Source organism: Lonchura striata, chromosome 13 (assembly GCF_046129695.1).
Source record: "Lonchura striata isolate bLonStr1 chromosome 13, bLonStr1.mat, whole genome shotgun sequence".
Classification (NCBI taxonomy): Eukaryota; Metazoa; Chordata; class Aves; order Passeriformes; family Estrildidae; genus Lonchura; species Lonchura striata.
Genome location: NC_134615.1, coordinates 10443848 through 10468784, shown reverse-complemented (window position 1 = coordinate 10468784; position 24937 = coordinate 10443848). Strand labels below are relative to the sequence as shown.

Genomic DNA, 24937 nt, shown 5'->3' with positions numbered 1-24937 from the left:
CGCTTCAGTGTTGTTACAGACAAGCTTAGAAATTAGTTTATGTTTGGGTGCTTTGCTTAGGGTGTAGGCATTTAGCTCCCAGGACTGAGTGTTACTCTGACTGATCAGAAACAGTGTTTCTGCCTAAGAAATCAAATCCAGACAAACATTTGAGTAGACAATTTATCCTCTGATAATCATGTTTCATCTCAAGAGAAAGCTGCTATGTGTTGCCCTTAGTTTCTTCATTCATGAAGCAAAAATGGGTTTTACAGAAACATAAAATAATCAGCAATGACTTTTCACATAAAAATTCATGTATCCTATGAAAATGTGTGAACTTAGGAAAATGATACAGTAACTCATATAGGTAGTGTGAACAAGTTTATCCCTTTTACTAAATGGATGTGAAATAATAGGGCTTTTAAGAATGAGGACACTGTCTAAAATTTAAAGGAGAGAAATAGTATTTTATTTACATATAATGAATTGAAGACTTATAGACATTATTGTCAAATAAGAAAACACGGTAAGGCCATTCAACTGTGGGACAACATATCCCTATTACTTCAAGGACAGTAGTATTATACACTTCCACACTGACAGTAGGTACATTTCTAGTAAACACTGCACACAAAAGTAATGTTAATAAATTAGTAAAACTTGATGTTAAAACTACTGACTTCAGTTTGAAATTATTATATTAACAGATACTGCTAATTTAATGGCTTCCCCATAGAGTCAGCCTTTATTACTCAGCATTTAGAAGGGCCTCAGATGGAGTGCTGTGCCCAGTTGCCAAACTATGGTCAAAAATAATGAAAGAAGCAGTTACAGAGTATGCAGAGAGCAAAACCAAGAATGATCAGAGGCCTTGCAGTGGTCATCTATAGATGGAAAGGAATTGATGTAACATACTGAAGAGGAAAGTATTCAAAAACAGGAAAGTGAAAAAAAAAGTTTCAGTGCTCACAGAAGTGTTTAAAGAATGAGCTGGAATTATAATAGGAGATTCAGATTATATATCACAGGGAGAACCAAGTAATGGTAAGGACAGGCAAACATCAGAAGAGGTTTAAACATTTCTGCTGTGGGAGGACTTTTATGAGCTGCTTAAACAAACAGCTGGTAGGAACAACAAAGGCATGGCTGATCCTACCTTGCAGCAGGAGCACGGAGTAGATGGTGCATCTTTGAGCCCTTTTAGCCCTCGTTTCTTACAGTGATGAAGGCTGTGCCACCTTGCCATGGGGTCCAGCCTTCCCTCACTGCCAACTCTGACCCTGTGCACTAATGATGGCCCAGTTCGAGGGAGGAATGAGGCTCAAAGACTCTGAAGCTCCTGTAGCTTCTTTGCAAAATGTGGGGTATAAACTGAGATAAGTGGTGGTGCAGCTGATGACTCTGGTGTGCTGGAAGGGCTGGAAGCTGTGGGCTGGGTGAGGGAGCAGTGCTGTGAGCAGTGCAGCTGCCTTGGCTGTTCCCTCTGGAGCACCTGCAGCCATACGTGAGCTCTGGTGCCACTGGGGTTAAGGCAGGTGGGCAAGCTGGAGGCATTGCAGGGGGGAGCAGGAACACGGGAATGAACTGGGATGTTCCTGTGGCAAAGTCAGAGCAGAAAATCCCATTAGAAATGGGGTTTAATTTCTTTCACTGTTCAAGAAACTAGTTTCACTCAGGGAAAAGCAAGTGTTTGTATGCTATCGTTTCATAGTGACCAACCAGCGATGCATCGATCTGATACAGAACTTGTCTTTTTTTAGCAAAAGTGTGTCCTTCCAGGATCAAAGTGTTAACCACAGAGATATTCTGTACAAAACCACACAGATTACCGGAACTGATAAGCATTGTGGTTCTCATCTCTAAAAATATGAACTGCTACTATTATATCTGCTTTTTTCCTTGATCTCTATAGGATGGTACCTTTTTTTGACGCTTCCACTGGTGAATAGACCTCCATGTTTAAAAATACATCAAATTATTAGCCCTACTCTGTACTAAAATTGAAGGTGGGGAAAAATCTTTAATATTGAAAATATGTTGCTTCAGGATTGTATCTTTTCTGTCCAGGACAAAAATAATATTTTACTTAATCATATCTCTTTAAGTATTCAATAAGTCAGCCCAACTATGAGTTGGCAGTCATTGCTGTGTGTATCACCCCTCATGAATACTTAAAGCAAAAGGCTTAATAACCACTGCATAGCTACAAGGTGTGCAGGGAGAAATTATGTGGAAAGAAGTGAAATCTCTTGTAGCTAGCCATCCTTTGACAATAAATAATTTACATTATCTATACTTGGGAGGATTCTTAAAAGAGTGCATTTGGTACATATTGCACTGCATCACTACAGTGATGTATTTCTGAGAATCTGCCTTAAAATTAATCAAAAAATTCTCTGAATAGGAGCAGACTTGGCAGATTCAACATAGGAAATGTTATACAGAAAGAAGTGCTTTAATGGTCATCAAAAGGAATGAGGACGATATTGAGAACCATCTGGATAATCAATTAAACTGGCCAAGAAAATGCTTCAGTCATTCAGAAAATGGAAATAAGACAGCAAATACATATTTTTAAATATTTTACTGAAAATAAAATAAACAGTGTCTCTCCTCTGGCAAACCTCTGAATAGCTGCAGTAAATGAGCATGGTCCTAATCCAACAAAGCATATGCAAGCACAATGGTAAATACATTTATTTCATCCAACTTACGTATTGAAAATTACATTTGTATTTAGGGCATCGCTGGATGGGGACCTAACCTGAATTATGCAAAGTGTTTGAACAGAGACTGGAGGAGGGGTTTGTTTTTAGCATTAAAACCACCAGAATGCCCCCGTGCCGGACGTTCCCGGCCTCTCTGCGAGAGGCCGCTTTGCGGGCTCTTTCCTTTTTTAAAACACAATCCCGAGCCCTTGTGACAGTCCCCGCGGGCCCCGGCGGCGCGGAGCCCGCGGGTGCCGCGGAGCCCGACCCTCGCCGCCAGCGCAGGGGCGCTCCCGCCCCCGGGCGCCGCGGGGCCGGCACGACCGCGGGGCCGCGGCAGCGCCCGGGGCTCGCGGGGGCTGAGAGGGGCCCGAGCGGCCCCGCGGCGGCGCAGGTGAGAGGCGCCGGTGGCGGGCCGGGGCGCGGGAGCGGCCCGGGGGCGCGGAGCGCAGCGCGGCCTTTGTTCCCGGCCGGGCGCGGGGCAGAGCGCGGCCCGCGGGCGCGCGTGCGCGGGAGGGGCGCTGTCGGGAGCGCGCCCGTGGAGCGCGCGCGCGCGCGGAGGCGGCGGCGGCAGGATCGCTCGGGCGCAGCCGGCGCGTGCCCGCGGCGCGGGGAGCGAGCGAGCGAGGCGGGGAGCGCGCGGTGGGGTCGGGCCGCGCACGGAGCGTCTCGGCCGGAGCGGCGCAGCGCAGTCGGCCCGCACGGAGCCGCCATCGGGGGAGCCAAGGCCGCCTCAGCGGGTCCCGCCCTGCCCGGCGCCCACAGGTGAGCGCCGTGGGGAGAGCGGCGGGCCCCGCGCGGCCCTCAGCCCCCGCCCGGGCCCCGCCGCCCGCGGGAGGCCCCGGCGCGACCGCGGGGCGGGCTCGGGACGAGGCCCCCGCGCGGCCTAAGCGCGGCCCGGGCGGTGCTGTGTGGCGGCCGCGGCTCGGGGGAGCGCGGCGCGGCGGGGCCTGCGGGGAGCGGCGGCCCCGAGCCCTTCCGCCGGGCCATTGTGTGCAGGCGGAGGCGGCGGGGCTGCCCCTTTGTGGGCTCGGCCTCGGCCCCGCCGCGCTTTGTGCTCGGGGAGCGCCGCGAGCTCGGCGCGGCCCGCGGAGCGGCCTGGCCCGGCGGCCTGGCCCCTGCAGCTCCCGGCGGGCCCGGCCGCCGCAGGACGCGCTGCCGGGGTAAATGTGCCGCCGGGTGCCCCTCGCTGACATTACCGCGAGGGCTGCTAGCTCTTACTTAATCCGGTGAGAGCAAAGAGGGAGGGAGATATTTGCCCATCCTACCGTTTCCCCCTTAGAGATGAAAAGGCTGGGGACCTTCGTGCCTTCCCCTTCTCCAAGATTTTAAAAGGACGGGAGACAACAGCGTTTGTAGTGAAAGGCAAAGCATCTCAAGTATTTCTTCAGGAGAAGAACCGAGTTTCTTTCCCGGTGGTGAGCTGGTGGCACTTTTATTTTATGCTTACATTAATACAGTATTTCTCCAGTATTCTCCTTGCGCCCTCCTTTTCAACCACTTTGGGTGAATATTGCCTTGTTTCTGTAATGAACAGTCTACTCATGGTCTAAATAAATAGATAAAGCGATTTAATTTGTTTAACGTGGCACATAGGTGTCTGTTAGGAAGCTCATAGCTAATTGGACTAGGTCATGAAGGACATGGGATATTCCACGCTCGGGACATAGTTTCAGTTGTCTGTTTATCTCCTTTCTAAACTGAGGCTAGCGTGGTGCATTCCAGAGGGGGAGGGAAAATGGAAGGGACACTTCTCAGCCCTGATTTAATCAAGCTGGTCTGCAAGAAGATTTGAGTTACTGGAATACAGGTACAGTAATACAGAGGTTTTTAGGATAAAGCTTGGAACTCTGGACTATTAATTCGTTGCAGAAAATTCCTTTGATGAGTATACCTGAAGTAAAAATCGACTGCTAGAAATGAAGTTCATTTGAATGGAAACTAATGTTCTTAAATAGCCTTTGCCCTTTTCAGTGAAAAATCATAGAGGAAAGCACAAGAATAAGACCTATCCTTCTGTGATACAATTTTAGAAATCTGTTGTGACCCAAGAATTCAGAACCTGGTGAAATTATGGGCATTTTTGACCTGAAAGTGGGTGTCTAGATGAAGTAGCTTAACTGTTACTATGCCATATGTGTTGATAAGGTTTTAATGCCATAGACCAATCAGACTGTAGTAGAGGAGTTAGCTCAGAAATTCAGTGGCTCCAGCTAAGTAGGTGTGAACTAAAGAAAGTGAATACTTTAAATAACAAGAGTACTTTTCATAGTTAGGTTTGAGTAGAGTTGCTGTGCTTTCCTTAGTGTGAATTGAGAAAGAAATCTTGCTCAAATGTCAGACACCTGTCTCTAAGGTGGAAAAGGGGAGTATGAGCATGTTCATGTGAGAAGTAATCCTTTGGTCTGAAAATTCAAAGAAATGAAGTAGCACAGTTTTATGAACTATGGTCTTCAGATGAAATATTCTGGAAGACTGTGCATGCAACTGTTATTAGAAATACAATGTTCTTAATTTAGAATCACTGATTTATTTTCTTCTGTAGTAGTGCTTTTGTCTTGTAACTGTCAGCTTTAAAAGCTGGACTGAGTTTTGCCAAATGGATTATTAGTAGTTTTTTTTTTTTTTGCTTTAATGATTGTCTTATTTTCAGGAGCTAAACTGAAGCAAAATAGTCAAGGTAAATGAATGATATTTGAAATTCTTGACACATAGAAAGAACTCGGTTCTGCAGTTGTAGTGCATGTAGGCAGTCTGCAGAAGGCCAGAGTGTGCACTGTGTTTGCAGCTGCTGGCTGTGGTTGCCTTGATTCCTGCTCAGTGCTGTTGGTGCTACCTGCTGCAGAAAGCGGCTGCACTGGAGTGAGGATGCTGGCAGGCTCTGGTTCATCTCAGCCATCACGTGGTGCCTGAAGCTCAGGATCTCAGCTCCAGAGTTTACAGTCTTAAATGTCATGAACATTGGAGATGCAGATTTTTTTACTGGATTTTTTGCTTTTTCGTTGCTTTGCTTTTTAAAGGAAAACCAGCATTACAGAAAAGTGAAAACTAGATGTAATTTCAAAAGTAGTAAGAGGTTTTTGGGATTTTTTTGTGTTTTTTTTTGTTTTACTTTGACAAAATACAAAACAGAGACAAACTTTTTTTAATAAAATGTTTTCATTAATAAGAATGTTTCATTGCTAAAAAAATATTTGTTGTAAGCAGGTTACTCTTTTTGAAAGTGTACATACTGTTCCTTTGCTAAATGTTCAATGGCATGGTAAAAATGTAATTTTGATGTGTGTTTTCTGTGTTCAGTATCACATTGTGGGCTAGAAATTGGGAGAGATGCATAAATACTGTGTCGTTACCATGAGCTGTTACTTCAGGTTTACCTGAGATGTTGTTAACTTTACAATGGAGTAAAGGAAGACAAAAGCCAGCATTAATACCCCATTTAATAGTCTTTAAATTTTGTACCACTAGAGACAGACGTTTTAGTTCTGACCCAAACTGCATACCATGTTTCTGTAATGGCCAGGACAACTTATAAGTATATGCCTGTTTGAGCGACTGTATAAAATAATGATTCTTTGTGTTATCATAGGAATAGTGAGAGATTTGGTTACTAACTCCACAATACTTTAATCAGATAAAGTGGTAGATAATTACAGCTAACCAAATGGTCCACTTCTGAATTTAACTTTTTTTTCTTTATAGAAACTAAATATGAAAAGTGACATTGTCTGTGTTTTTGGGAAGGAAGTAAAATGTTACTTAAATGATGAAATCTGTATTTTTCCTCTTGCACCTGGAAAAATTAATTATAAAATTACCATTGATCTATTCCAGGGCAACTGATATAAGAAGAGCAGTAAATTGCTCTATATACAGTTGCTGACCTTTTCCCTTTTTTGGTCTGCTTATCCAGAAACACATTTTTATCTCTTCTCGTAGCAATTGATGACCTTGCTGGACATGAAGAAAAACAAGGAGAGTGTAGTGATAACTTGGCTGCTTTAAAAATTACTCATCCACTCCTTAAAAGTGAAAGAGAAGTTCTTTGAAGTGTGGTTTGTGTGGCTGGGGTGGTTTAACCCCAACTGGCAGCTTGGTACCACACAGCCTCCCTCTCACTTCCCCACCTGCGGGATCAAGGACAGAATTGCAAGAGTAAAAGCAAAAAAAACCAAAAACCTCTTAGATTGAGATAAAGACAGTGTAGTAGGTAAAGGAAGAAATGCACACACAAGCAAAACAAATCAAGGAATTCTTTCACCACTTCCCATGAGCAAGGCAGGTGTTCAGCCATTGCCAGTAGAGCAGGGCTCCATCATGCTTGGTGGCCACTTGGGGAGACAAATGCCATCGCTCCAGACACCCCCCCTTCCTCTTCTCCCCAGCTTTATATGCTGAGCATGATGCCAGCAGGTCTGGAGCATCCCTGTGGTCAGCTGGGGTCACCTGTCCTGGCTGTGTCCCCTCCCAAGGTGTTGTGCAGCCCCAGCCTCCCCTCTGCTGGGGTGGTGTGAGAAGCCGGAAAGGCCTCAACTCTGTGCAAGCTCTGCTCAGCAATAGCAAAACCATCAGTATTTATCAGCACTGCTACCAGCACAAACCCAAAACACAGCCCTGTCCCAGCCACTGCAAAGAAAATGAACTCTACTCCAAGCAAAATCAGCACAGTGCCATGAGGTCTTTAAATATTCTAAGGTTCTTTTCTACAGTTGTTACCACATAGTACTGAGCAGAGCAAAAAGTAACTTGGTCTTTGAAGAAAGACACAGTCACTTTTCAAGGTGGTTTTTTTTTAATGCTGTCAAGGAGGAGCATTTAGAATGCCACATTTTTAAGAGTTGCTTTCAAATACACATTCAGATGAAGTATGTTGAAGGAAGATTATTAAAATTTTGCTAATGTATGGATTTTGCAAAGGTTTTAAAGGAGTAGGAGTATTTTAAAGCAATTTGATGTTAAACTGCAGGAAAGAAAGCTTGAAAATAAATTGCATAAAAATTTCTAGAATTGCTGTCTAGCTTAGAAATGTGCATGTGTTAAAAGGCTTATCTTTGTTGTTTCTGTTTGTTCCGTGTTACAGATCTTTCATGAGGGAAAGTTATATGTCTTATATATTTTACAAGGGGATGACAACTGCAATACAAGGCATCTCTTCTGTAAATCTTGGTACAAGTTCCTTCATGCTGAAGTGTAATGTAGGTATTAGTTTGAAGTGGGTTTAAAAGGTTTTTTTCCTATGATTTTTTGGAAAGTAAGGGTTATTCTTAAAAAATGTGATCATTTGTTGTTAACACCTCAGTGTTAGGAAGGAGAAATGTAGCACTGCACAGGCTGTGGCACATGCAGGGTGCAGTTCTTGCGGGGCTGCCAGCGTTCACTTGCAGTGCTGCTGCTCCCATGGGAGTGTGAAACGGAGCAGTTGCAGTCCCAAATTCAGTTGAGAACTGAACCTGTGAGGAGAAGGTAACTGTTCCCCGGTGCCCTTCCCAGGGCAGCTGGCACCATGGCACGTGAATTCAGCCCTGCTGCAGGAGGTGCCACTCTCTGTCACTGCGGCTGCGCTCGGTCCCTGTCAGGGCAGGCTTAGAGCTGAGAAAGGATGGCTGGCCCTCCATTGCCACTTGCGTTTGGTGCTTCCTGGGGCACCAGGGGTGCTCAGGATGTGCTCAGGTGCTTGTGCAAGACTGGTCTTGTTGAATACATTACCTGAAAGAGAAAAGCAGTGGGTGAAAAGCAGGCAGCACAACCACTCTTCGGTGGCAGCCTGCTTTTGTTTGTTGTGGAAATGGTGGAATTACACTCCAGCATCCTCTGTGTGTGTGCCTGTTGTCATGGAGCCTGTATCTGGTGGGTCATTCTTCGTGCTATAGATAAAACATTTTCTTGGAGTGCTGTGTGAAAGCTCTTAAGAAATATTGTAACTGAGCAGTTTCATTAGAAGTGCTATTAAAATATTTAAGAAACTTTAAAACATGGCATGTTGCTAGTTTGAAAGGTAGTGACTGTAACTCCTTTCTGTAAAAAATTGACTCTAGATTTTTTTTTCTTTTGAACACTCATTACCTTCTTTTTTCTTTACCAACAGGGTCTGCTACCGTTTTATATTTTAATCTTAGATTACCTAATGTTGTTTTGGAAATCATATGGTAAACATGGTTTGATCTGCATTTTTGTGTTGATGCCATTATGACCCCACTTTAAGGTGTAAAAGAGAAACTTCTTACATTTAAAGCTGATCACTTTTGCCTATATTTGAGCTTTAAGTCTTGCTCCTTTCTGTCTCACAAGGTGCATGTGCAATTGGCTTCTTGTAAAAGTTGTAAAATTGCTCTGCTCAACTAATATATGGGTTTCTGAATTATTTTATTTTGAAATATATGTGCACTTGTATTTATATAAAAGTCTTTAGAGTCACAAAATGGCTTTCATTCACAGGATTTTCCTCCCTTTTTGTGCATAAAGGCATCATACAGTTGGGAGTTAATTTGTATAGGGTTCATCTCTCCATGGTCAATATCTGTGTGATTGCACAAGTGCCCTAAGGATGTAATTTGGAGACTGGTTGCACAGGTGTGACTAGGGAATCATTTGGCTGGCAGATGTTGATGGTGTACTATGAAATTTTAGTGTGACTGGGTCAAGTCTAATTATTTAGAAAGGAAATTTTACAGATAAAAAATATGGATTCCATAATAGAAGCTAATATGGACATTCTTCCAAAATAGCATCTGTAAAACAGTAATTTCAAGAGCACTTTTGCACATATTAAAAACAGCTGCTAACCTAAACAGTTTTGTTTAAAAATCATGTGTTCTGCTTAAACAAAAGTTGTTGTTCCTTGTACAGTCATAATTCTTCCATGGATGTAAAGGTGCGCATCTACTTAAGGAGTTGAGTGTAGGGAAAAAGAGGATTTCATTGAAAGCTGTTCTATAATGTGCATATGGGGAAGTAGACATAAGGTTGCCTATGAAACTTTAAATTTTTTATTTCCCATTTTTTGAATGCTTGATCCTCCAACCTATTTTATGTTTGTAAAACTCGTGTAAAAGAAAAAGGCTAAAAAGTTTGAATTTTACAGCTGTGCTTTAGACAGTGATTCATGGCTAAGAGATGATGTTAGAGATTCAGCACTGCAACAGACTCAAGTTTTGATTTTGAATACATAACAGAAGAGAGGACAGATTTTTGCAGAGAAAGACAGTGAGAGGTCTTGAATTTAGAAAGTGTATATAAAGAGAATGTGAAGTAGTAGAAAAATATGTCTGCTTCTGTCATTTCCAAACCATTTTTAATATCTTGTGTTTTAGCTTTTGGTGTACTCAGGCCTGACTTCAGAGTGATTATGACAGAATTTTAATTTTGTATGCCATGAAGCAATTCCCAAGCAATACAAATAAGTGAAATAGTGCATACATTTTACTTGGCATTTGAGATGTACCTGATCAGAATTTAATGGCAATAAAAGAACATGTAATTCTCTTGCCCAAGAGGATTTTTTTCTTCTGATTTTAAATAACTTGCTTGACAGTCTGGGTACTTGGAGCTTCACAAAAGAGGCTGAGGCAAATTTTTTTGATAATTCAAAGATCCCTCTAAAGAAAGGTTACTTTACTTTCCATAAAATCAGGAGGGCCTTCAGATTAGGTACAATGGAGATGGTGAGAAGGGTGTTGCCACTGTTTTCGTAATTTGTGTCCTTGATGTACAAAATACTGGAATGAGTAGAGGGCAGTTATCCATATGTGAGCAGGAGTTTGAAAGTAAACAGTGATTGAAGTCTGATGATTGCGTACTACAAAAACTGAGATGTTAAATAATTTAACAGTGTCTTTTAGTGTGTAATGATACTCAGTTATTACTAACCTGAAGTAAATTTGAATAGAGTCTAACAGGATTAGCTTGGTATCCTTATCAAGTAATTTCATTCCGTTTTGCATTAATGGGTCAGACTCACAGCTACTTGAGGTAGTTTAAAACCTGTAAAAGGCAGGGAAGTACTTGCCTGTGGTGACTCAGAAGCTCGTGACAAAACAGGAACTAACCCCAGGTCTCCCTCGCCACAGACTTGTGCTCTGCACCACTAATCGCGGGTTTGCTTGGCTTTTTTTAAAGATTTCAAGGAATGCTCAGTCTTTGCATGCAACATGGTGGGCTGTGACGTCAGCAGCTCCACCCATCTCTGGTCTGTGCTCAGGTTGGACATTCTGGGAGACTGCTCTTCTTATTTGTGAGCTAAAGCTGCATTTTAAACCTGAGGGTTTGAGGAGAAGCTGTAGAACTATTGCTCTCAGCAGCAGTGTAGCCAGGCTTGGCTGCAGAGTTGTCAGTAGCAGAGTTTGAGAATTTGATTAACATTTTAACAATTATTTTAAAAATATTAGTTATTGTGGCAACATAATTTTCATGCAACAATATTACAATAAATAGTTGATTCAGAACTGATGAGTGGGGAAAAGCTAACTCAGTCAAATAAAGTGAAATTGGTTCTAATGGAGGCACATGGGCTTCAAAGAATAGGTTCCAGAAACACAAGGCATGCAGAAAATGGGAGTTTAAAGAAATGGAGTACTGGAAAGTGTGGAACCATCAGAAATGCAAAAGTCCCACTGTAGTTTTGTACTTCTTTTACAAAGGTCTTACATACTCTTAAGTTCAGTGCTTTCTGTTTTCTACCTGAGGTATATCAACAAAATACAAAAACCTGTGGCCCACCTTAGATTGCCACAGCTTTCCTTTTGAATTAGTGTGCATAGTAGGAGAATTTTAGTTCCAAAATTTGGAAATACCCATTTTACAAATACAGACGCACTCCTTTACTTTTAAATGTTGTGTCTTTTATTCTCCTTGCGGTGTGTGTCTGTGGTAAAATAAATGCATTATCTTTATTGGACATTCTTCTGAAAGTTCTTGCTTTTGAAGATTAATTAAAAAAAAACAGATATGTAAAAACTGACAGATAAACTAGAGATTCTGTAGTTTAGTACCAGAGGTTCTAAAAATTAATAATTTCTGAGGTGTTAAAAGTTAGGCCATTAGAGAGTGTTCTGTGATGCTGGGTGTATTTATGTAGGATCCATACCTGACATACCTTGTGGCACCAAGGTCTGGTCTCTGCAGTAAGTATCTTGATTCACCAAGCTCTCCTCTACATATTTGTTCTCCTGAGTTTAGATTGCCATACTTTACACAAGCTCCACTGTCATCAGGGCTGCATGCAGGAATACAGAAGGAAGTAAATGATCCCAAGAAGAAGTGATGAAATTGAAATATGTACAAACCTAAGGAATTAACAAAATGGAGGTGTCTTTGTAAAAGTAGTCAATGTATGTCATCCTGTCCTGACTTCCTCCAGAGGGGCTTTCTGTGTCACGGGTCAAGTCTTCTGTAGGGTAGTCTTTATTTGTAGATCTCTTTGATTAGGTCTAGTTATTTTGATGGTCTGCTCCCTACTACTATTAAGTTATGCAGGAAAAATATTGAACATGAAATAGGTCTTGAATTTGAATTGAAATAGTTATCACAGAAAGATTTGGTAAGTGAAAACACATCAAAGTACAGGTGCTTCTTTTAGCTGAGCCTTACTGAATTAAGGTAGGTGCTTCCATGCCACACCCTCCTCCCTGTGTCTGCCACAGACACAGAATGGTGATGCAATATTGCATGGCAATTACAGCATGCACTGAAGAGTATATAGGGTTTGCAAAATCAGACTGAGGAAAGAAACAGCCCCCAAATTGTCACACGTGGTAGGATTTGCTGTTAATGTTTATAGAGGGGGTTGGTTATTTTTTTTCTTCTTTCCTTTTTTAAAAAATTCTAATGGAGTGTAATTGTATACAGAACCCATCTATGATGCCTTGTAGAACAATTGAGTGCTTCCTGTTTAGAGACGTCTGAATGGCAGTATGTGTTAGAGAATGAAAAATACCTTGCTTTCTTCTTTTCTGTTGCTCTTACTAGTTTACTCTGTAGCTGATCCTTCTGTGTGCTTGCCTTTTTATTACAGCATTGTATGTCCAGAAACTTTAAAAAGGTAGCTGTCTCCTGTGTTTTTAGATATTACTGGACTGAACTGTTGAAGGATGATTCTGATACAGCTCAATTCAGTGTGTTCTGTGCACAGTGAACAGAAACTAGATACTACTAAAAATAAAACAAAATTTTTTCCCTGTTACTTAGTTTGCATAGAGTTATCTGTATTTTCATATTATATTTTCTTAGATTCTGTGGTTTCTGCCACCTTAATTTCGAGACCGCTGCACAGAGCACAGCAGCTGCAGACAGGCATGCTCCCTTGGGGTTCTCAGAGGGCTCCTGGGACACAGGTGCCAGGCTGGGCCCATCCCGTGGTTTATGGTGCTGTAGGGTCTGTGTGGGGGCAGCTCTGGGTGTCCCGTGGCAAGGCTGCCTGCTGATCTGGGTGTCCTGTGGCAGTGGCTGTGGCCACTGCCTGCCTGCTGATCCTGGCACTGGGGGTACAGAGCTGGGGAAGGAGGGAAGAGAAAGCTCTTGTCAGACAGCACCACCAGGAGCAGTGCAGGAGTGTGCAGAATACAGCTTGGAGCAGTGTTTTTCTGCTAGGTGGGATTTGGCGGTGTCACAGCAAGACAAGTCATTTGCTTGTTTTTAAAAAGGAAAAATATGTTCAATTCCAATGTGGAAGTGGTCCATGATATTTTTAATGCAAGTGTTTGGTTTTGATTTGTATTTAAAGAGTGTTTTTTCCCTGTATTTTTGTTTAGCTGAATATAGTTTCACTAGCTAGTTTGTTGCTTAACTCTTTTATTACATTAGATTACCAAATATAAATAATTTTTATTTTGTTGCTTATATCAATTTATTTAATATATTACTACATTTTCTTTGTTCACGGTGGCATTTGATTAGTTGTTTTTAATATTGCTTAAATTTTCTGGAATTTCTTTGATATTTCCTGTAGCTTTTGCTTTCTGTCCTCCTTCCTTTCCTTCCAAGCTCAAAAAACAGAAGAGATAAACATCCTGTTTTGCTTTATGATTTGTAGGAGGGTCTGAATTTACAAGGAAATCTACTTTTAAATTTAATTCTATATGTAAGTTGGGAAAGCTGGCATATTCTCCACCTATAGAGTACAGAGTGAGTGGTCCAAACTCATGTTTTGGCTCTTGATCAGACACTTTTAGTTTTCCTTCTGAATGAAACTGGGGGATTTATCAGTTTTTTTGCAGAGCTTTGTTCCTCAGCTTGTCTTCCTTCCCAAGGCTGGAGTACCATAGCAGCATGGGATGCAGTATTCTGTGCAAAGGTGGATGTTGAAACTCTGTTGGACTGGAGAACAGGTTATTCACTTGTTGGAACTGATAAATTTCTTTGTTGCATTTAAAATTGAACACTTCAGTCAATAGTAGTTGGTTACTAGTGTGATTTGATTTTGATGTGCTTATTGTATGTCTTCTACAGGATACTGTTCCTTCCTAATCTTAACCTTATAAAGTTGTTGGAAAGAAAATCTTTAGCAGCTAGGGAAAAACCTCTCCTGGGCTGATGCTGAATATTCCAGCATATCTCCACAGAAGAAATAGTGAGTGATGGCGAGGAGGGAGAAATCAAACAGCCCTGACCAAAGTCTGGGTTTTGTGCTGAGTTAGAAATAGGTCACTCTGATTTGGTGGGTGGAACAATGCTGTTGGTGTTTCCATGGCTGTGTTTGTGTCTGCATCTGCCATGTGGGGTGTGGTGAACTTGGAGAAGGTCTGGACAGGGACTGCCATGGCTCCATTGGGGGCCGTGAGAGAACACGAGAGAACATCAGAAATGTGGGGTGTCAGGGGCTGGAGGCTCCCTGCAGTGCTGGCCACAAAGACAATTCCATGGTTATATAAATCTGTTGGGATTTCCCTTCGTGGTGGTTGGAAAATGGGGTTGGTAGGGAATGTCTTGAGGTGCAAGAAAAAAGCTGCCTGCAGTTTCAGGCAGAGTGGGTCACTACAAGGTAGCAGGAAATGGTCTAATTGTGTATGAAAAAGAGATGAATTGGACTGATGACATTTTGGCAAAGGAAATCATCAAGAGTCTTGACTCAGTTTTGTATATTTATTTTGGTCTTGTTTTATAATATTCTGTTACATTGGATTGATCTAGCTTTTGCTTGTTATGGAGGAAAAGAGAACCCTGAGGTGTCTTGAAATAACAAATAGCATAGTTAAGGGCACCAAAGAAAAGAGTGTCTGGAAGGATTGAAAAAAATCCTAATTCATTAGTCAAAACCAGAGTGGATAGAGATTAAATTGTATTATATAGTTGATTAATAATTTATGTCATGAACTGTGTTCTAAAAATTGTGAAGTAGGCCAGCAGATCCAGAGGCTGTGTCTGAGCAGAGGTGCACATGTCTGTCCAGGCCTGCATTTGATCCTAACCGTGCCAGGCCCTTGGGATCTAACATCTCCCAAGAGCTGATAGACTGCAAAAGGCAAAACCTTGCACCCTAACATATCTTTGAAATTAAATAAAAATACTAGTTTCTTAAAAAATATTGGCAAGCTTTTCTCTGATAGGTATTATGTTTAATGAGCATTTTCAGCCTTTCATTTAGATTTTGGGTCTTAACATTCTTTGGTTTGTGTCACATCTTGAAAAAAGTAACTTGTCAGTGTTTTTCACAACTTCATCCTGTTCTCTCTTAATAGTACTGTGTGTGAAAAAGTCTTATTCAAATATGATTACACTGTTTAAAAAGATGAAAGATTTTCTATTACTTTGTTGGTGGCTATAATGAATTAAGAGTGCATTTTAAATGGAAGTTCCTGAACTCGGTTTTTAAATGTTATAGAAAAATATATGTTGTTGCATCACATACAGACAATTGTGATAAATTTTTTGTGTTTATTACTCTTATATGGGACTTTTTCCCTTCCAACCATTAAGATGACTATAGAGAGCTTTTGTGTATTTTTTTTCCTCAAACTAATATTCAGTTACCCTTTCAAAAGCTAGCTAAAATGCTAAATTCAAGTCTAATCTATTTGATATGGGTGAGGATATGAAAGAAGATGTGCTTTTTGATATGAGAGAAGTGGATGATGCTAAGTTGAATTTGTCAGAGGTACCTTGTATTCCAGTGAAGCACAAATGTGATTTTTAGAATGGGTCTGGAGCTAACACCTTGGTAAGGTGAGAAGCTGGAAGAGTATCAGTCTATTTGCCATTAATAATGCCCAGGCACGTGAGGCACACAATCTTTTTCAATGTCTTCAAACTACTTTCTGTGTGCCTGCGCCCCAGCAGAGCTTTTTAACCAGTGGTTTGGTTGTGCCTTGCTTTTCGTACAGGATTTCGGTTCTGTGTCCGGGTCCCAAAGGCTTTGTCCCCGGGGCACTGCGCAGCCAGCAAAGCACACGGGCAGCAGCAGCTGTACCGTGGCCAGGGGCCGGAGGGTGGCTCTGGGGACCACACGGGGGGCAGCCTGGGACACGTTTCGCGCACCTCACAACGCGCTATTAGCTTCTCAAAAGCTGTTTTTATGCAGTTTTTATTCAGCTTCTCTGTTCTGCTTGTAAACTTCCTTGACTCTTACCTGGTGGGATGCTGTAGATTGCAGGTTTTCGGGCGAGACTGAAGGAAGCCTTGTATTGAGTGGGTAGATTGTTTTTATAGCAGTTGGGCATTATTTGCAGGTATTACAGTGCTGATACAAGTCTTCTTGAAAAGGACTTGGATTTGAAATAGGAGGAAAGCACTTTAAAGATAATTATCTTTACTCAGATTTCATAGCCTTGCTTTTTATGTGACAACAGTTTATCTCAGTGTGTTTTGTTCTGTTGCCTCCACTGCAACTTATACTTCCATGATCTTACCATCATTACATCAGCGTTCCATAATGTCTAAGCTTTTCTGAGCAAAGCATGTGCTTCACGCAAGTGTGTTGACTTGGCTTCTAACTTTATCCTTTTACCTGTTCTAATTTTTTTTAATACTCCAAGTAGATAATCAAATATGCCACATTGTTTTAGTTCTGTTGGTTATCTCTTCTCCTTGAGATTATGCTTTTGCTTCATTGAGCAATACTTATACAGATGGAGAAAATTCCTGTTGAATAGGAATTTATAGATCCACAGTGAAAAGTGCTCATCTGAGGAATATCCTTGAAATAGGAGGAAGTGATTTTCATGTGTTAGAAGAGTTTTGAACGGAAGCTGTAGCTTTTGCCGGGGAGTTATTTCGGGGGAAGCAGAGGGCTTTCTCCGTGCGCACGTGTGAGGCACGGCCGGGCCGCGGGCGGGCGGCCCTGGGGAGCCGTGGGGCGGGCGGGGCCGCTCCCGGGGCCGTGTGGGGCGGGGCCGTGTGGGGCGGGCCGGCTCCCGGGGCCGTGTGGGGCGGGGCCGTGTGGGGCGGGGCCGGCTCCCGGGGCCGTGTGGGGCGGGGCCGTGTGGGGCGGGGCCGGCTCCCGGGGCCGTGTGGGGCGGGGCCGTGTGGGGCGGGGCCGGCTCCCGGGGCCGTGTGGGGCGGGGCCGTGTGGGGCGGTCCGGCTCCCGGGGCCGTGCGGGGCGGGGCCGCGTGGGGCGGGCGGCTCCCGGGGCCGGCTCCCGGGGCCGCGGGCGGGGCCGAGGCGCGTCCTCCCCCGGAGGCGGTGGCGGGCGGGGCGGGGCGGGGCGGGGCCGTCCCGCGCCGGCCGCGCCGGGGGAAGCTCGGGGAACCATTTTGGGGCGCGGGGCCGGAGCGCGGCCGCGCACGGGGGCGGCGGCACCGGCCGGGGCGGCGGATCCGGGCGCGGCGCGGGGCCCCGCGGCCGTCGCGGGGGCGTTCGGCGCGGTCGCCGCCCGGCCCGCGGCCCCAGCCCGCCCGTGCTGCGCGGACACGCCATGAGCTCCTCCGCGCCCCATGACGGGCAGATCTGCCTCCAGCGGGCCGTACTCCTGGAAGGGCGTCTGGTCTGCGTGCTTGCCGGGGAGTAAAACCTGCAAGGGGAAAGGTAGCGCCCTTTAAATTGCCTTATGCGCAGTATTTGAAGCCGGGCTTGCAGGAGCTGTTAAATTGTGTTCCGCGGGAGGTGTCGGTAACCTGTGCATGTCGCCTTTCCCAGAACAGTGTCGAGAGTCCTTTTAGCAACAGGTGCCTTCTAGATGTTACCAAGAGCTGCTTTGCTTGATTTAGAGCTAGGAAATCTTAAGATGTGTTCTCCCCTTTTCACTCTTACTGTTGGGTAATTTTTCTTTTTTTTTTTAATATGCACAGTGTTTTTGGTAATTGGAGTTAAAGGAGCTAATACTCTTGAAAATGACACCTTACTGTTCCTTAGTTTGTCACTGTTGCTTAGAAACTTGTTCCTAATGTGTGCAAATAAAGATAATGAAATAGCAAATATTGCATATAAGTGTTTTTACCTGTAGTAAGGGGTTTGTAACTAAAAATGTCTTTAAACTTTATCTCCAGTTCTGTAGCTGTTTTTCCTTGGTTTGTAATTGTATGATTTTCATGGTTTGGTGGGTTAAATGTATTACACTGTTAAAACTTTTGCTTGTGATTAACTTGTAACTTTTGAGATAGCCATAAAAGATGTATTATTCATCTTTGTGTTAACAAGAGTGATGAAAATGTAGGCTTTGGGCAGGTTTAGGCTTGGTGAATTACAGTTTGTAGCCTTATGCAGTGTCTTTCCTGCATGCTGATCTCAGTGGGCTGGTTCAGAGATTGCTCCTTGTTCCCAGTTGCTGCTCCTTCCATTCCCTGTTCCTTTCCATTCCCTGCTCCTGTGAGTGTTGTGGAAGGTGTGTGAAGGCTGCTCACACAGGAGCAGTGGTAACATAGTTCTGTTCTCTTCCATACCTTAGAAAGCTCAAGTGGGAAGTGCATCCGTGCACAAGCTCTTTTGCAAAGTTTGTAGGTTGCTTCATTTAACTGTTGCATGGGCTCAGCGAGGTGTAATTAAAGACGGCAGAGCTCACCCAGCTTGTCAGGCTGCCCAGGGAACTGGTCTGACACAGTGGTTTTCACCTGCCTTATCTGCAGGTTATGGAGGATCCCTGGATCAGGATCTACAGGGTCAGGCAAGAGGAAGCACAGCACAGACTTTTCTGAAATGTGTGTGTTTGCAGTATTTGAAGGGAAACACTTCCAGAATTTTACATGTGAATATGTTGTTTCTAAGCTCCTCCCAAGCGAACAGGTGTGATCAGCATTGGTTCTCTTGTGCCCAGTGGTTTGTTCTGGAGCACAGACCTGCAGCTGCTGGGACATAGAGCAGTACAGCTGGCAGAGTCCCCTCCCTGGTGCAGCATCACTTCTCCAGGACACATGCTTGATTTGTCACAGACACCCTGAACTTCTCATCTAAGTTGGAATGCCTCACAGTGGGAAGATACAGCCAAAAGACACAAGCATTCTTGTCATAGCTCTACAGGATCAGTTATGGCCCAGCACTGAAAACTGCTGCATGGGTGTTTTTCTCAAGGTACTTCTAAACCACCAAGACTGAGATGGAGGAAGAGAATTTGGTGGGTTAGGAAGATGCTGTCAATGGGACACATGAGACTCATAAAATCAGTGTCTGAGAATCATATCTTAGACACTCATACTTTTCTAGCTCTGGGGAGAGGTACTTCTGTAGAGTAATTTGGACTTGTCTGTCTCTCGTTACTTTCTAAATGTCAAGGACTTAAGTCATTTTGCAAGTAGGAATCTCTTAGTTCTTCTGCTTGGTGTTTTTGAACAGTGCATGTCTTGCAAAAGCATGCACAGTATGTTGCTCTGAGCTGTCTGGTCCAAGTATGAGTAAGTTTGTGGTGAAATGATGCTAAATATGGGAAGCTTGCCTATTGCCTAATATTCCCATGTCAAATAGCAAGGAGATTAAAGATGAGGTTTATTTTGAGAGCTTTATACGTACGTGACAGATCCAGAGCTGGTTGTACTCGCAGAGAGGCACTTAGTGTGGCTGAGAATTGTACTCTATAACAGAAGCCAATTTTGGATAGCATTTTATTTAACTGCCCTTTACCTACAAAGGTATGGTTTATTTTTTCAGATAGCGCTAGTAATGTCTTTTGTACAAGAAGGAGGAGAGTTAGGAGTGCAGGAAAACACAATGTGTTACAAAATGTGGTCAGTACTTGTTCCACATCTGTGGAATGTTCGAGTAAGCTGTTAGGTCAGACAGCTGTCACCTTTGTCGGGGGACATTAGAGAGGACAGAACTTCAGTGGGAGCTCCACTGAATATAGAACTTCATCAAGAGGGACTGAAAATGTCTGAGTATTTACATGGTAAAATGAATACTCAAATTTAACAAGTGAAGTTCGAATTTTTAGTCTTAGTTGGGAAATTAAATAAAGTAATTGCTGTGGGTTTTTTTTTCTGGTATCGTCACAAATGGTTTTGTTAAGGAAGCTGAAGCAGTGGCTGTGCTTTACAAGCCATGGGCCTCAATAGTAGAGTAGTGAAAATGAAGAGTCACTGTCCTATCCTGCAAAAAAGCAGAGTAGTAATTGTCTGAGCTGTGTTTTTCAACTTCTTAAAAAATTACACTGTAAGTATGAGTACTGAGAAGGTCACATCCAGAAGATAGTTTTTTTCATTAAAGCCTTGTTTCTCTTACACGGCAGCTTAGAATTGTTCCATACACAGAGTTGGTACACACAAGTGATCTGGGTGTGAAGCATTTCATAAATGCAGTATTAAATTTTTAGCATGTTTTTACTCCCCTGTCTTGCAGCTTCCAGTAGCTAAATGCCTCTTCCGAACAATGAGCAGAAGTCCTTCACTTGTTAAGTTTCCATGTCACGGGAGTGTCTGTATCGATCTACACATAGCACATACGCAGTTTGTATTACATTGGGGGGATTTTGCTTTCATTTGTATCTTACTTTCTCTTGAAGCTTTGTGAGTCAAGGACTGCTGTGTGCAGCGGCAGTGAGGTGTGGTTAGATCTGAATTGTCCATTCTCTGTTCTGTTGCAGAAATGAGCCGTCAGACCGCCACAGCGCTGCCCACAGGTACCTCCAAGTGCACGCCGTCGCAGAGGGTGCCCGCGCTGACGGGCACCACCGCTTCCAACAATGACTTGGCCAGTCTCTTCGAGTGTCCCGTGTGCTTTGACTATGTGCTGCCACCCATCCTGCAGTGTCAGAGTGGCCATCTGGTCTGTAGCAACTGTCGCCCCAAACTCACGTGCTGCCCCACTTGCCGAGGCCCGCTGGGCTCCATCCGTAACCTGGCTATGGAGAAAGTTGCCAATTCCGTACTATTCCCGTGTAAATACGCCTCTTCTGGCTGCGAGATAACCTTGCCACACACAGAAAAAGCAGACCACGAGGAGCTGTGTGAGTTCAGGCCTTACTCCTGTCCCTGTCCCGGTGCTTCGTGCAAATGGCAAGGCTCTCTGGATGCTGTGATGCCGCACCTGATGCATCAGCATAAGTCAATTACAACGCTGCAGGGAGAAGATATAGTGTTCCTGGCCACGGACATTAATCTTCCTGGTGCTGTTGACTGGGTTATGATGCAGTCTTGTTTTGGCTTTCATTTCATGCTAGTGTTGGAGAAACAGGAAAAGTATGATGGTCACCAGCAGTTCTTTGCAATTGTACAGCTGATAGGAACACGCAAGCAAGCAGAAAACTTTGCTTATCGACTCGAGCTAAACGGGCATAGGCGGCGATTGACTTGGGAAGCAACTCCTCGATCCATTCATGAGGGAATTGCAACAGCCATTATGAATAGTGACTGCCTAGTCTTTGACACCAGCATTGCACAGCTCTTTGCAGAAAATGGCAATTTAGGCATCAACGTAACTATATCCATGTGTTGAAATGGCAATCGAACCTCTTCAGGCCAGTGTCTAAAACCGTTGCATTTAATTTAGCAGTAATAGGGTAACCATCTTTGACTGTCAGACAAATTATTTGGTAGATGGAGAGTAGACATAAATGAAGGTAAATAAAAGGAAAGGCTGTTAAATTACAGGAAGCAGTTGCATGTAGTAACTAATATATTTAAAATAAGTCAACAGTAAACCACTGAAAATATATATACACCCAAAATGGGCATCTTTTGTATTATGAATTGATTCTACAGGAAACGTTGTAAAATAATTCTAAAAACTTGTTTGTAGATTGATTGTACTGTTGAAAAGGATACTGTTTCGTGTTTTTGTTTGTGTTTTTTTCCTCCCCCTTTGACTGACAAGCCATGTTGAGCGGTCTGGTCTCTGGCCGCTGCTTCCCCTCCTCCTCCCCACCCCCCCTTTGTAAGTCACTACATAGTATTGCTGCTGTTTGTGTATATTTTTTGTGTATTTGCTAATTTTTATTAACTTCTAGTTTTTCATTAAATAAATATGACTTTCTTTTCTGTAATTCAGGTTTTTCTCTTTTTTGTATCTTTTTAAGATTAATTACAGGTGTCATCTTTTGATATGCATAATTGCTATGGTAAAACTTATATTTCTGTATGTTTGGTAAATTTTGTCTCTTTCCAGTAGTCAATTCATTGGTGATACTGTTCTTAATTGAGCTATTTGTGAATGTACTGAACTCGAAAGGAGTGCTTATGTTCAAAGACGTGTCAGGAAAGACAGCTCCTTTAAAAACAGGTCTAGATGTTGTTGTACTTTGAGTTATCTTCTAACAAAAATGAAACAATTATTAAGAACTTTCCAAATTAAAAAAAAATAGTAATTCACATTTCAAATTTAGAGATGCTTAGAAAAATTGATTGCATCCTTGTATTTGTCGGTTTGCAGTACAAAGAAAGTCTTGTATTACACAATATTTGTAATTATAAAAGCAGACCATTTGTCTAAAAAAAAAAAAGGCAGTCAGAGTGAGATGTTTTCAGTCTTTTTATATTTGTCATTAAAAGATTACCTGGCAAATGAAAAAAACACAGCCAACTTCTGCTTTTTGCTTTAGCTCAAAGTTTGACACATTGATGCTCTTGCTCAGTTTCTTGTCTTCATGTCTTTTGGTTGTTACTAAAGCAACTGTCTGGAGCTGACTTTTGTATCTCATTTTGGTGACATGATACACATGACAATGCAGATAAATCTCTTCCAGGTGTGACTGACCAGCCCTAAAGGCTTTGGAAGGATACTGGGCTTTATGCAGACTGCCTGTATGTGCAAACCTGAACCACGAATGTAAACAGGATTTGTGTTACAAAACAGACACAGAGCAGGGAAAAGCTGTTCCACCTCAAGCAGGAAGGAAATCTTTGTCAAAGCGAGTGGTAGCGGACGTGTCGGGGAGCTGGTCTGGCTGTTGACTACTTTTGTAACACATTAAAATACAGTTTATTTACTGTGCACTGTCTTAACTTTCTATCAGAAGTTGATCTGTTAAGACAACTCCTGTTCTTACTATTTTTGATGCATGATGAGGTAAGTAGTTCTACAGGTAAGGAACATAAAATCCATTGGGTTGGATTAATAAAATACTACAGAAATAGTTGGCTTCATGTAGTAAAGTTTCACTCTGAAAATTTGATACTTAAGACTGTTTGAACTGTGCACAGATGTAATTTAAAAGATGTACTGGTACCTTGTGACAGTAGATAAATGCTTCCAAAACTGCACTCTAGCATTTTTTCTTTTTGAATATGCAGCCAACTGTTTGCAGTTTTCTAAATTCAGTAATTATTCTCACCTAATTAAGCTTGTCTACATTTACCTCCAGTTTGTCTTTTAGTAGAGAGTTGGCTAAATACTCCTTTTTAGAGGAGCCCACATCTCCCTTGCCTGCCTGGCAGAGCTGAATCACTGCAGCTCTGGCTGTGCTAAGGGACCGTGGTGGAGAAGGTGTGTGGCCCCTCTGGGCGTGCCCCGAGAGGGGGGCTGTGCTCAGGAGGGTTCAGCTGGGGCTGTGTCCCCAGGAGCACTGTCAGCCCTGAACCTTGTGCTGGGCTGCAGTGATCTGCTGGAGGTCAGGGCTGTGCTCTGGAATGGCCTTGGCAGTGAGCTTTATTAGCTGCCTGCTGTGCTCAGACAGGTTTGTTCATGTTTCACAGAGGACAAGAGCTGTAGCATAACTACTGTATGCTGACTTACTGTAATGTAAATTAGTATTGCTCCATTTGGTGTTAAATAATTGTATAAAACCTTTAATATCCATCATCAGATGGAATTACGAAATTACCCTTAGGCCCAGATCCTCAACAGTATTAAAAGCCTAAAGAGTGGGAGGATCTGGTAAGTCAACTACACTGTTCTGTATGAAAAAAGAAACCGTACTAGAAGTCTGTACAGTTTACTACCTTATCTAAAATAAATGGTGTATTAAAGCCTGGCATTGTCTTAACATTAGCTATTTATTTTAGAAAGTGCTGTTTTACTTTGCTGTATTGGGAGGAGTATTCAAATTTGTCTCTAAAAGATGAAATGCAGTAGATCTTGCATTTGTCTGCTAGCACTACCTCCATGGTTTTTCATTGCCCTTTAAAAAAAAAAAAAAGGCCTTAAAATGTTTGACAAATGTGGATGTAAATATTTTGATTCTGTTGTGACAGTTCCTGCTAGTTCTTGTTTGCAGTAGTGGTTTAAAATTAAAGCAGGTGAATGGTTTTGTATTGCTGCCTGTCCTGTTGTTTTATCCCGAGTCTTTTCCAAGCTGCTGTGACTAAAGCAGGAATTGTTCTAGTGGGGTAGTTACAATCTGTAGCAGTTTATAGTGTGGCCAGAGGAAAGGAATTGCCACTTTTACTGTCGATAAGCTTGAGCTATTTTGGGGTATTTTTCTGAGGGACAAGTTGAATCTCTGCTCCATCTGACTGTTTCCAAGCAGATACTCCAAGGGGCATTGCCATCCCTTCAGAAGTTCTGCACTGCTCTGGCTCACTGCTGCACAGGATTATTGTGCTCAGTGAAGCAAAACAAAAGGCACCAAAGTGTGGCTGTAGTGTCTGCTATAATGGGTAATGCTGATGTTCAGAAAAATCTCAGCTTGGTAACTGAACCTCCTCAGCCCTGGCAGCAGGGACAGGAAGAGCTGGCACTAAATGCCTGGCATTATCCTCAGAGTGCCATTAAACCCCTCACCTTCAGGTGGAGTCCACCGGGCCGAGACTTAGGAATTGGAGTGATGTGAGAGACAGAATGTTATCCTTTAACTTTTCTGGGGAGCAGCTCCCTGTTTTACCATGCTGGAAACTTTTTCTTAGTAGTACTCAGTTCTCTTCTAAAAAAATGCAGTTTGTTTTGTCCATGTGTAAACAGACTGTGCTGGAATTCTGAGCATGTCAGTGCTCTCACACTGCAGAGCAGTGCAGGATGGTTT

The 24937-nt window shown here is 43.0% G+C and overlaps 1 protein-coding gene across 4 annotated transcripts; it reads left to right on the top strand.

The window, feature by feature from the left end:
- Positions 1 to 3015: 3015 nt before the first annotated feature.
- SIAH1 (siah E3 ubiquitin protein ligase 1) lies at positions 3016 to 24230 on the top strand. 4 transcript variants are annotated; one of them, XM_021536115.2, is made up of 3 exons: positions 3317 to 3455; positions 3973 to 4108; positions 20627 to 24230. In XM_021536115.2, exon 3 carries the CDS (start codon positions 20629 to 20631, stop codon positions 21475 to 21477), a length of 849 nt encoding a protein of 282 aa, XP_021391790.1. In that variant the 5' UTR covers positions 3317 to 3455; positions 3973 to 4108; positions 20627 to 20628; the 3' UTR covers positions 21478 to 24230. The 4 variants fall into 4 exon arrangements, with proteins under 4 accessions (XP_021391791.1, XP_021391790.1, XP_021391789.1 ...); XM_021536116.3 differs by lacking the exons at positions 3317 to 3455; positions 3973 to 4108 and adding an exon at positions 3016 to 3084; XM_021536114.2 differs by lacking the exon at positions 3973 to 4108.
- Positions 24231 to 24937: the final 707 nt, after the last annotated feature.